This window comes from Trichechus manatus, unplaced genomic scaffold (genome assembly GCF_000243295.1).
Source record: "Trichechus manatus latirostris isolate Lorelei unplaced genomic scaffold, TriManLat1.0 scaffold00028, whole genome shotgun sequence".
Classification (NCBI taxonomy): domain Eukaryota; kingdom Metazoa; phylum Chordata; class Mammalia; order Sirenia; family Trichechidae; genus Trichechus; species Trichechus manatus.
Window position 1 is genome coordinate 377748 of NW_004443964.1, and position 12228 is coordinate 389975.

Sequence of the window (12228 nt, forward strand, 5' to 3'; positions counted from 1 at the left end):
CCCTGGTACCTGGCATGTCCTGTATACTCCAGTATACCCCAGCACACGCTGGTACCTGGCATGTCCTGTATACTCCAGCACACCCCAGCACACCCCGGTACCTGGCATATTCTGTATATTCCAGCACACCCTGGTACCTGGCATGTCCTGTATACTCCAGCACACCCTGGTACCCGGCACATTCTGTAGATTCCTGGATATGCTGGCACACCCTAGTACCCGGCACATCCTGTACATTCCTGTATAGTCTGGCACACCCTGGTACCCCAGCACACCGTGGTACTTTTGGCACACCCTGTACACACTGTACATCCCAGAACGCCTGAGGTCGAGGGCACCGTGCTTGGTGACGTGCCTCTGAGGTGCAAACCTCCTGCAAATGGCCCTCTCTGCCATTACAGCCAGGTCTCACTCACAGAGGCGGCTCCCCCATTCCAAAGGACAGCCACCTGAACTGTGTCTGGTCATCAGGCCTGTCCCAGTCTCCTTGTGGTGGGCCCCTGGTGCTGACCTGCCCTCACCGTCCCAAGGCTGCCCCTGGATCAGGACACCCAGCACAAAGTGAGCACACCGACACCATGCAGCCTCTATCTGTGCGCCCCGCGGAGCCCACCTATGCTGTCCTCCTGCTTCGAGCAGCAAGAGAGCACCACGGGGCAGTGTGGGGTGTGGGTCAAGACAGCTGAGTCGACAGATGCTCACGATTCAAGCTGGTGATGAGGAGCTGCCCACCCCTCACGAAAAGGAGCAAAACAAGAGCTTACCGAGGCGGCTCTCCTGCAGTTCACATCACGGTCAAACACGGTGGCGATCAGCAGTGAGCTGTAAAAAGAGGGAGAGTCAGCTAAGAGGGACTCACGGGGTGACAGGCCAGGTGAGGCCATCCACCACGACTTGCCCACTGCTCACCAGGCACCCCCAGAGGGCCCTGCTGCAGCTCACTGTGAGGCGTCAGATGCCCCTCCAGGGATACCACCCCACTGCCAGGCATCAGGCCCTTGAGGTGTCGAACCCCCCCCCCCCGCCAGACACTGATACCACCCTAGAGGTCAGGCCCCCTGAGGTGTCGATCCCCCCCAGACACTGATCTCACCCAGATGTCCGGCCACCCTAGACGTTTGGGCCCCCCAGACACTGATCCCGCCCCAGACGTCGGGCCCCCCAAGGCATTGATCCCCCCCAGGCATCAGGCCCCCAAGGTGTCAGTCTCCCCCAGACGTCAGCCCCCAAGGCACTGATCCCCCCCCCGTAGACATTGAGCCCCCAAGGTGTCAATCCCCCACCAAGCATTGGGCCCCCCAGGCATTGGTCTTTCCCCCAAATGTCAGGTACCCAAGGTATCAATCCCCCACAGGTGCTGATCTCCCACCAGGCATGGGGCCCCCTGAGAAGTCAATCCCCTGCAGGCACCAGGGCCCCCCAGGCGCAATTCCCCTGGCGTTGGGCCTCTGAGGGATGTGAGAGTAGCTGCACCATTGGTGCCACAGTGAGGACCACGACATCACAGGGAGGAGACAACCTCCGAGGGAGGACGCGCTTGGCCTGCTGGGGGGATGCACCCACAAAACGCAGAGCACAGACATGGGTGTCAGGTGAACAAGAACAGAGCATTCAGGGAGCAGGTGGCCGCACGGGGCTAAGGCACTGAGGCCAGAACCCTGACCCGGTGCAGGAAAGCCATGCTATGTGGTTTGGGCAAATGTGCCCCACAAGTAGAAACCACACACCAGCCGTGGGGCCACAAGGACCTGACGTCCCCCAGGCGTGCGCCTGTGGTGGGGGTCCCTGCGCCTCCATGGCGGTAGGTAATCCCAGATACTCACAACAGGTAATTACCTCAAAAACATCCTTGCCAAGCGTGGAAAACAGCTATTACCTGTCACGTAAACACTGTCAGGGGACTGAGGTGACACCCCATAGCCAGGCCATGACAACCTCAGAGAAAGTGACGCAGCCCAGGCTCACAGCACTCTCAGCTTTACTTAAATCTGTCTCGACGAAGTAATCAGATTCAGTTGCTGTTAATAAACCAGAGAGAGCCCACAGGACCCTACGCCGCTTTAGGAGCAACGGAACACAAAGCTCGGTGTGGGAGGAGGGTGCTTTTCAGCAGGACTCAAGAATTCGTATCTCCTATCACCCTACAGAGAAAATGGTTACAAAAAACAGCAATTCAGACACAGAAGCACACACCACAGGCAGCACCACTGAGCAGCGCCCTTCGCTGCCTGCCCACTGCCCCGTGGATGGCGCCGCGTCTCCACAGTCCAGCTGTCTGCTCCTGGGACGGCACAGGGTCTGCAAGGAGACATTTAGTCCTGGCCAAAGCAAGGCAGAGCTGCCCAGGAAGAGGAGCCCGTGAACTGAGGAGGATTCTGACACAAAGCCTAGTCTCGCTCCATTTTCCACTAAATGTGGAAACTGTGTCCAAATGAAGAAAAACTACCAGATCTCACATTAGACAAAGAAAGCATCTGGACCCCCACTGGAACGAACTACTGACTCATGCAAAACATGGATGAATCGTCAATGCGTTTTGCTAAGTAAAAGAAAGCAGAATCAAGTCTAAATATTGTACATCTCCATTTGCACAGCACTCTAGAAACGGCAAACTCACAGGCGCCAAGGGGTTGGGGGTGGTGTGGGAACCTGGAGTGAGGGGAATGCACTGTTTGGTGCTGTAGTCACGGGGCGCAGCTCAGCGAGTTTGGAGGAACCCACAGACGTGTGTAGGACAAGACTGAATTTTACTGTACACATATTTGAACGAAAGCCTCAATGCGGATGTGGAGGCCTGAAAGGAATGTGGCTGCGGCCAGTGAGGCCGTGTGAAGACCATGGGGAAGGAGGGCGAGCCGAGCAGGCTCTGAGAAGAAATGCACACTCACTCTAGTCGGCAGATGTACTTCTCATAGGGGTGTAGTCAGCCATTCTAAACCTACCCATCATGTGTCCGAGGGCTGTCCACCGGACAATGGGAACCAGGCCTCTCACTGTCCGATAGAGATGCTACAAATAAGCAGTGGGGGTGGGGAGAGCCTGGGGTGCTGGATTGGACTCACTGGTGTCCATATGGACGCAGGGATTTTCAAGATATATATACGCTTAGAAAAATCCAGAAACATACAATTGTGTGTATGCGTAGATGTGTATATGTATGTGCATGAGTGTGCATGAGATGTGTATGTGTGCATATGTGCATGCATTTATGTGCACGTGTGTGTGCCTGTGAATGTGCATGCATGTATGTACATGTGAGTGTGTGCATTTGTGTGTGTGCACACATATGTGTGTATGTTGGTTTACATACATGTATTTCTAGCCCTGTCCGCTGAGGGGGCCTAGAAGCAATGACACTCCAGTATCAATGAGCACACCCAGCACCCATATCTTGGCTTCTAAATACCATTCTCCAAAAAAAAGGAACCAAAACTTCTTAGCAGTGGTTGATTCTGGACTGCAGCAGGGAAAAGCCAAGACGAGCCTGGAGCACCTTCTGGTGCCAGAAGGTAAAAAAGTGCTGGAAGAACAGGAAGAAAGGAGTCACGCTGAGAGGGCACAGGAGTCGACCTGAGAGAGCTCCCAACGGCCAAAGCCGGGCGTCCGAACACCCAAACAAGGGACAACAAGACTGTACCACAGCCCCAAGAACAAGACAGACACCCATGGGTCCACACTGACATAAACAACTGCAGAAACAAATAAAAGGGGAGAGGAACAAGTCTCCCTCCCGGCAAGCACAGACGAGGGAGGGCAACAGAAAATCACCGTTGGGCCACCACAGCACGAGGCAGACGTCAGGGGGCAAGTTTAAGGACAAACAGACAGCTGCATGGGCTCAATGTTTAAAGAAGGAAGAAACAGGAACTTAACCGTGGAGACACCTGGCAGACACAACCTTAACTCAGTGACCGAGGGGACCTTAACAGTGACAAGTCCTGTCACCACTGTGGGCCCCTAGGGACCCCCAAGAAGATCTACCCCGTGTCTCCTCCCCAACCGTGCATATGCCCAATCTAAATACAAGAAGCAGCAGACAGACCCAAACAGTCTACTAACACCTGGCCAGGCCCCTCCAAGTATCGGGGTCCAAATCCAGACACAGAAGCAGACTGGAGGCTGCTGGGGCTAGAGAGGGGATGGGTGCGGGGTTTCCTCCTGGGGTGATGCAAATGTTTGGAATTAGACAGTGGTGAAAGCTGCACAACTCCTTGAATATACTAAAATCTGTACACTTTAAAAGGGTGGATTCAACAATAAATGAATTATATCTCAAAAAATCTGTTATTTTTTAAAAAGGTACCAAGGTAATGGAAGACAAGGAGAAACTGAGGAACTGTGAGGGAACCAGGAGATAAAATGACTAACTGCACGGGGCCCAGGAAGGGGGCCCAGACAGGGCCCTGGGCAGGATCCTGGGCAAGGGCCTGGGTCGGGGGAGGTCCTGGGTGGAGTCCCTAGCAGGGTTCTGAATAAGGTCCTGGGTGGGGGGATCTGGGCGGGGCCCTGGGCAGAGTTCTGAACAGGGTTCTGGACTGGGCCCTGGGCCGGGTTCTGGGCAGGGTCCTGAGTGGGGTTCTGGGTGGGGTCCTAGGCAGAAAAAAGGCAACCCTGTAAAAAAGCAGGGAAATCCAAGTTAAAGCTCCAGTTCAGGTAACAGGATTACACCACCGCTCCTGTCTCAGTTCTGGTAATTGTACCAGAGTCATGTAAGACATTAACATTAGATAAAGTCTGGAGAAGGGTACATGGGGGCTCCTCCTATGATTCTCTTCTTCAAGTCTAAAATTAGTTCAAAAGTAGATGTTTTTTTCTGAAAAGTAACTAAATATCTGAAGATCTCCAAAGATCCAGAACTAGTTTCTGAAAGTCTTCCTATACACTCCTTTTACTACTTGAAACTGAAAGTAATTTCAGCAGAACTCTATTAACAGAAAATGATTCCCTTTTCTTCTCTACACGCTTTATTAGATTATAAATTGTAGCCAAGATGAGAAATAAATACTGGTTTAAAACTAAAAGAAATTCATCTTACTTCTGCAGGAACATTTTAAGATTAACTGGTTCTAGTTTAATACATCATGATGGCTTTTATTAAATTTTGGAAATCACTGAACTAATCAAGACATGTATCAATGTAATCCTTCCATAAATAAAAATTAGATAACTGTTGTTAGGTGCCGTCGAGTGGACTCTCAGATTCATGGTGACCCCACGTGACAGAACAGAACTGCCCCATAGGGTTTTCTGGGCTCTAATTTTTACGGGAGCAGATCTTCCAGGTCTTTCTCTCGCACAGTGGCTGGTGAGTTCGAACCACCAATCTTTCAGTGAGCAGCCGAGCACTTAACCACCGTGCCACCAGGGCTCCTTCATTAGATAACTACTGCTCTTAAAAACACATATTTAGTATTTTATTCTAAATATATTCTCAGAATTAACACAAGTTTAAGTCTTTATTTACATGTTAATAAAAACTTCACTTCAAAAAAATCCATAAAATCATACGTGTTCTGGGAAATGATTAAAAAAAAAAAAAAAAAAACCAAACCCGTTGCCGTTGAGTCATAGCGACCCTATAGGACACAGCAGAACTGCCCCATAGGGTTTCCAAGGAGCGCCTGATGGATTCAAACTGCCCATCTTTTGGTTAGCAGCCAAATTCTAAACCACTGTGCCAGCAGGGTTTCCAATTGGGAAATGATGCTAACCAAGAATTACCGCTTTTCTTTAACATCTGACATGAGGGAAATGTTGACTTCCATATTTATTGACTGTCAGCTCCAGCTGATAAAATCAAAGGCTCACATTTTACACTGAATTTTTGACAATTCCAGTCAATTTATTTACCCCAAACCACTACTTTTATTTAGAGAAGACTTGTTTAAAGAGGAAAAACTGGAACAAATATACAGAAGGAATTTAAAATCACCGTCATCCTGCAGACTAGCCAAATCCCCCTTTAAGGTTGTGTCTTAGTCATCTAGTGCCGCCATAACAGAAATACCACAAGTGGATGGTTTTAACGAAGAGTTTGTTTCCTTACAGTAGAGTAGGCTAACAGTCCAAATTCAAGGTGTCAGCTCCAGGGGAAGGCTTTCTCTCTCTCGGCCTTCTCATCAGTGTTCCCCCAGACTAGGAGCTTCTCGGCGCAGGGACCCCAGTCCAAAGGACGTGCTCTGCTCCTGGCACTGCTTTCTTGATGGTATGAGGTCCCCCTGTCTCTCTGCTCACTTCTGTCTTTTATATCTCAAGACATTGCCTCAGGATACAATCCAATCTTGTAGACTGAGTCCTGCCTTACTAACATAACTGCTGCCCATCCTCCCTCATTAACATCACAGAGGCCACATTTACAACATATAGGAAAACCACACAATACCAGGAATCATGGCCTGGTCAAACTGATACACACATTTTGGGGGGGACATAATTCAAACCATGACAGGTTGGTTTTAAGTCATCAGTCAGCATCAACAACTCTCTTCTGAGGCAGCCAGACGGGGATCACGTGTGACCACACAGGGCTGAGGACTGCCCGACGGAGCACCCTCCACAGACAGGAATCACACGTGACCACATGGGGCTGGGGACTGCCCAACAGAGCACCATCCACAGATGGGGAGCACGTAACTGCACAGGGCTGGAGACTGCCCAACAGAGCACTCTCCACAACAGAGCCCCATCTATCTGATAGATGTTCTGCCCCTCACTGGACGGCAGCCTCCAGCCACCATAACCCAGTCCCTGCGGCCACCGTGGCCAGTCCTGTCCCACCCGCCAGCCAGCATGTATCCCACAGGCGCTTTCCTCCAGGGGGCGCTGTGGGAGAAATGGCACCCTCACTTCAATCAGGCTTAATGGCCATGCAGCCACAACTCTGAACAGTGTGCCACGGAAGTCCCAGCAGGTCCATCTCTGGGCACCTTGGTGGAGACAAGTGGGATGGGATTATGGGTGGGGGCTGGGGGGAGGGGGCGGAGGACAGGGACGGGGGGGACAGGGAAGGAGGACGGGGATGCAGGATGGGGACGGAGGATGGGGATGGGGGGACAGGTACAGTGACCGCAGGTGGCTCACTCCCCCTTTTTCTGTTTTATAATGAACATCGTTTATCTGTGTGATGACGAGGAGAGTGTGACCTGCACATATGCTGTGGCCAGACCGCACTGACCACAGGGCCTGGACACGGCTCCCGCAGCTCCTCAGAGGCTCAGTCTGAGGCCCAGCCATGGCAGGGACCGCGGGGTCTCACCAGCCTGAATCCAGGCGCTTCTGGGTTCCCAGGTGAACATCTTAAAACACTTCCTGCTTTATCCATATTTTACCAAACCTCACTGAAAGTAGACAAGTATAACAATGCCACTTGAAAAACACAGCTTTCAACCACTGCAGAATTTTAAGTCAACATAATGAGTCAGCTGTGTATACACCTATGAATGCAACAGGTTTTTAAATAAAGCATGTTTTGTTAAAACAGGTTTTGATCTGGACTAAATAAAGAAAAGGTGCTCTAATTTCACACTTGCAAAACAAAACTGGCTTATCTAGAAATACCAGTGTGTTTCAAACACAAACAAGTTTGATGATACCGCGTAAATATAAATACGAAAGCACCTTCCAAGCACACAACTCCCATGGGGCACCCTGAAGTCCCGTTGGTGCTTTTGAAATTTTGCTTAGAAAGCTGAGCCCTGTGTGAGCCAGGCACCCAGGAGAAGGAGCAGCGAGGCCACAAGCCAGAGGTGAGGGCAATGGCTGCATGCGCCAAGACGTGTTCCAGGTGCCTGCACCTGTCTGCTTTCGCTGGGGGGTTTATGTGATACTCACCAGGATTTCCTCACACAGGGAAAGGGCTGTGTCAAACAGAACAAGATCCTCTTTCTGCCCAAGTCAAGGGAGCACACGCTGGGGCTTGCCGTGCCCACGGCACCTGATTTTAGCAGGTACAGCAAAGAGCAGACTTACACCCAACTCCACTCTTCCTGGCTCGTGTAATATTTTAGAGTAATAAAAAGCAAAATACATCATTTTTACCTGAAGTAATAGTAATCCCGTAGTTTCCAAGTCAACAATTTTAAAAAGATCACACTAGTAATTTATTGTCAGTGCTTTTTGAAAGCTGCAAATCATGTCTTTCAAGTAAAAGGTAAGCCCTACCTGCGGCTGTGTCTCCACTCCCTAAACCATAAAATTCAGAGACCACGCCAGTGAGCATGACAGTGCCACGTCCGTGCTGAACTGGGGGCTGGGAGGGACTCTGACCAACCACTAACGCTCCAACCACTGTCCCTGCAAAGCTCTCTCCACTGGTGGAAGCCGTGCCCTCAGAAACACTGCGTGAGAGCAGGACGTGGCTCTGAGCGGCGTGGGCCGTGTCCTGATTCTGCAGGACAATCTTGCCCTCGAGGGAGGGATCTGAGCACCCATCCCCGGCCACTATGCTGCACCGCCGGGGGGTGCCTACTGCACCCGCCCGCGGAGAGCCCTTGGCACAGAGCCCCATGCCAGGGCCACCGCCTCTGCTCGCACTGACGTCAACACAAGCTCGTTTACAAATGAGTTTCAGGTGAGGAAATCGGTGGAAGGCAGCGACCAGCACAGTGGCCAGACGAGGCTCGTGCTTTCCCTGCCGGCAGCTCAGTCTCTGCGCCCGGCCGAGGGGTTTCCAGGCAGCGCAGGCCAACCTCACCATCAACGCTTCGGTCTTCCTCAACTCCATGTGGCTCCCCACAAAATCACGATTTCAGCCATCATCTCTCTGTGAACAGGGCTCAGAAAATCTGGGCTTTCAAAACCAACACTAACTCAGAACAGAAAACACACATTCACCTCGGCAGCAACTTTCCAGTACTTCTGGGGCAGGGAGGACCCCCACTTACACAGTGAGGTGAGAGGAGCTAGTCAGTCCAAGTGTCTTCAGCAACAAATTAGAAGCCAGCAAGAAAAGTGAGCGACTAGACCCGGAGAGAACCCCCCAGACACCCAGACAGTCGGGGGTGGCAGGCCTGAGGCACCCCTGGTGTGTGGGCCCCACGCCGCACTCTCCCCTCCTGCCCGAGTGGTGCCCTCCCCGCGCCCCCTTCTCAGAACCTCCCTGGCTCTTTATCAGATGTCTCTATTTCACAGAGGGCTGCGTTCTGACCTCACTTGTCAGCTTCTGCGGGGTACACTAACGAGTTTGTGAAAGCAGTTAAAGATACCAAGATTTTATCATCTGACAGAATTAATGGGCTTAAAAGCTGACAAAGTGTGGTCATTTATTATAAGCCAAGGGAAGCAGATTGAGGGACACGCCCCGACCGATACTTGGGCGGGCGCAGCGCTCCCGGGCCAGGAGGCTCCCCTCAGCATCCTCATGCTGACCTGGCCCAGCGGCTGACTCACCCGCCCCGCCCTCCCCGCCCCCACCGGAATGCCAGGAGTCTGGATGGACAGGAAGGGTGGAGCAAAGCCCTGAGAACCGGCCCGACTGGACTGCAAGGAATGATGGTGGGCCAGGCCACAGGGAAAGGGGACGAGGGGCTGCAGCGGACACAAACACCCTGGGCAGCTGGCGCTGGCCGCCTTACTCCTGGTTGATGAGAAGGCAGACGGCGTGTGTCCAGGCTCGTTAGCCACCACCTGCATGCTCAGGAGGTCAGGCCTTCCACCTCCTGCACTGAGATCCCGGGCTCAGGTCCAGTGAGTGCTGCAGATGCTCCTAACCCGCACATGGTAACCGTCCTCCTGAGCTCAGCCTGGGCCAGCTGTCCAGTGAGTCCTGTGGACAGTCCCCTGAACCGGTACATGGTAACCGTCCTCCTGAGCTCGGCCTGGGCCAGCTGTCCAGTGATACTGTGGACACTCCCCTGAGCCGGTACATGGTAACCGTCCTCCTGAGCTCCGCCTGGGCCAGCTGTCCAGTGATGCCATGGACACTCCCCTGACCTCGTACATGGTAACCGTTCTCCTACGCTCAGCCTGGGCCAGCTGTCCAGTGATGCCGTGGACACTCCCCTGACCCCCACCTGGTAACCAACCTCCTGTGCAGTCTGGGTCAGCTGTCCACAGACCTGAGTCCTCTCTGAAGTCCTGAGGGCACACTGCTGCGGTCCTCATGCAGTGAGTGTCTGCACACCCTGCTCAGACCAGAGCATCCCGATGGTCACTCATCCCCATGGACCACGCTGGCCTGGGCCGTCCACCACCCCTGGCAGGCCCTGCCAAGCCTCATCTAACACGCCGCTCATAATGCCACAGTCCACTCTCTTGAAGCCCCTTCACAAACAAGTGGGCTCCAAAGATGCATCCCAGTCGCGACTTCCCTACTGAGTAGTTGGGGCACAGGGCAGGCCTGGCGCCCTCAGCACTGTCTGCCCGCTTTTCCGGATGCTGGACAGCCTGGCGCACCATCTGCCAAGTGAAGCAAACGTCCCGTGTTCCCTCAGCACCAGTGGGAACTAGACTCCACTCACACTGCTGTAGACACACCAGAGAAGGAGCTTAACTGGAAGCACGGAAGTACCTCCGATACTGCTCAGTGTTCAGACAAGCAGGTCACTGTGAGGTCACACAGCCTTAAAACACGAGCACAGCGGCCGGGAGGCCTCCGAGCCGGGCCACACTAAGCCGGGCCCAGCACGCAGTAGTTTCCTCTGCTTTATCAAGATCACTGTCGAGACGGGGCCGCCAGGATAAACTCTGAAGCTACAAAGCGCAGGAACTATGTGCTTGTGGCTGAAAGAGGTCTGTCATGAGGGCACCTCTGGGCCAGATGTGTTTGGTCGTGTGACTCGTCTCACTGGCCACATACAAGGCTGGGGACCCCTGTGGTCGAGACAGCTCTGCTGATGTCCTCTCTTCAGGTATGTACCGTGCTCAGCCTACAACGTGCTGGGCAGCTTTCAGCAGAAATGCAGAGGGGCTGGGCGGCAGCCAGAGGCAGCCCCGGGCCTGCGTAACCAAAGGCGTCAGAACCCGCCAGCTCCTGGTCGATACTCTGCCATCCTCAGCCTTGGCCTCACCTCACGCCACACTGCAAAGTCCAACGGAAAAAAGACGTCCAGGTCCCTGTAAAACTTACAGTTCTTAGACAAAATATTAGGCTGAAAAGCATTTTCTCGGGGTTGTTTTCATTCTGAAATAGCAATGAGCATATCAGGAGCCAGATCCGGCCTCAAAAGCCATACGCCTGAATGAAGAGACCCTCTGCTTCACGGAGGTTGGCTGGGGATGGACTCCTCCCGGGACTGCTGGGCTTCACGGAGGATGGCTGGGGACAGACTCCTCCCAGGGTTGCTGGGCTTCGTGGAGGGCGGCTGGGGAGGGACCTCTCCCGCGGCCGCCAAGCTTCACAGCAGATGGCTCGGGACAGACTCCTCCTGGGGCCGCCGGGCTGAGGGCCCACGGCTACAGGATGCTGGGAGAGGGTCCTCGTCGCCTGCCCCTCATCCCATGGCCAGAGAAGCTGGAACCTTGATGGCACTGCCCACTCGGAGCACAGCTCTGCAGACCAGTGTGAAGACTTAGTCTTACCGCTCTGTGACCGCTGATGTAACAGTGACAAGAATAACGCCGTTGCTCTCTTTCCCTAGTTGCAAAACCAGCTTCAAAAAGTCGGGAGCAGGACGAGAAAGCGGCAGGAAGGCCTTCCCTGAGGCTGCTTTAAACTGACACGGGACAGCTGGTGCTGTAGAGGGACAAGGAGGACAGGTGGCTGTGCAGCGGTGGGCAGGGATGAGCTCCAACACGGGCCCTCCCCTCCAGCCAGCCCTGCATGCTGAGAAGCACTGGCGCCCGTGGCCAGAGTGGCTGCTGAGGGTGGGGACAGTGACCCCTTATCCATAGCATCTCCCACCACCACACCCGCAGGCCCCTCCTCTTCCCTCGCCAGCGGGGACAGGACAAGGAGCAGACAGACATCTTTACAACTTCCTGGGGAGTGCCTTATCTCCTTCGGCATGAGCTTCACTGTGATGGAGAGATACGGCTTTCACGGATCCACTAACCTCCCCAAGATGCGATCTTGGCCCAAGCCCTCGAAAAGGCCAGACATGCCATCCACCACCCAGAACCATGTGTGCACCATGCCACCCTGGCATCACGGAGGGCCCCGAGCTGCCACAGGATGGCCGCACATGCTGCCCAGGCCAGAGGGGCACAGGCTGTACTTGGCCCCATGTGAGAGCCTGGTGGCTGTTCACACACTGCCCAGGGCAAAGGGGCACAGGTGGCTGCACTCAGCCC

At 53.7% G+C, this 12228-nt stretch overlaps 1 protein-coding gene across 1 annotated transcript in view; it reads right to left on the bottom strand.

The window, feature by feature from the left end:
• The window catches only part of TBCD (tubulin folding cofactor D), a 200748-nt gene that overhangs the window by 91667 nt on the left and 96853 nt on the right, over window positions 1-12228 (bottom strand). Inside the window, exon 16 of the mRNA XM_004374331.2 lies at window positions 765-822. Coding sequence (XP_004374388.2) covers window positions 765-822 — 58 coding nt within the window. The remainder of the gene's footprint in view (window positions 1-764; window positions 823-12228) is intronic.